Below are 565 nucleotides of genomic sequence, written 5' to 3'. Positions count from 1 at the left end.
GTTGGAGTCGTGTGCTCGGACGTCGCCGGGTCGATAACCCCATCGTCTGTGTCAGGATATCGCTACTTCGTCACGTTCACGGTGATGTCAGCGCGCTTCTCGATGGTTTATCCGATGCGTGCCAAGTCCGAAGTCCTACAGCACTTCATCAGCTTTCGGACCTACATCGAGGCATCGTCAGACACACGTGTTAAAATTTTACGAAGTGAAAACGGCGGCGCGTGCACCAGCAAAGATTTGCAAACGTACTGTGAGAAGACTGGAGTAGCACAGCAGCTCACGGTTCCGTACAACCCGGAGCAAAACGGAATGAGTGAGCGCCTCAACCGCACGTTGGTCGAGATGGCGCGCTGCATGCTTAAGGAGAGTGGACTTGGAAAACAATACTGGACAGAAGCTGTGGTGACTGCTGCAGATGTTCGCAATACTATCCCATCAGCTGGTCGGATCAAATCCCTCTATGAACAGCTGTACAAGCGGCGGCCTCAGTTTGAGCGGATGCGATTTTTTGGATGTGTGGCGTATGCGCACGTGCCCTAGTCAAAGCGCAGCAAGCTTGAAGACT

The 565-nt window shown here is 53.1% G+C and overlaps 1 protein-coding gene across 1 annotated transcript in view; it reads left to right on the top strand.

Annotated features, from left to right (window-relative positions):
• Window positions 1-84: 84 nt before the first annotated feature.
• Window positions 85-565, top strand: part of PHALS_11203 (FOG: Transposon-encoded proteins with TYA, reverse transcriptase, integrase domains in various combinations) — a gene marked incomplete at both ends in the record, with an annotated part of 1,239 nt that continues 758 nt past the window's right edge. The window contains one exon of the mRNA XM_024726758.1: window positions 85-521. Within this exon, the coding sequence (XP_024577403.1) occupies window positions 85-521 (437 nt within the window). The remainder of the gene's footprint in view (window positions 522-565) is intronic.

Source organism: Plasmopara halstedii (genome assembly GCF_900000015.1).
Source record: "Plasmopara halstedii genome assembly, contig: Scaffold_526, whole genome shotgun sequence".
Taxonomy (NCBI): Eukaryota; Oomycota; class Peronosporomycetes; order Peronosporales; family Peronosporaceae; genus Plasmopara; species Plasmopara halstedii.
The sequence above is the reverse complement of the archived record's forward strand: the minus strand, read 5'-3'. Positions and strand labels throughout refer to the sequence as shown.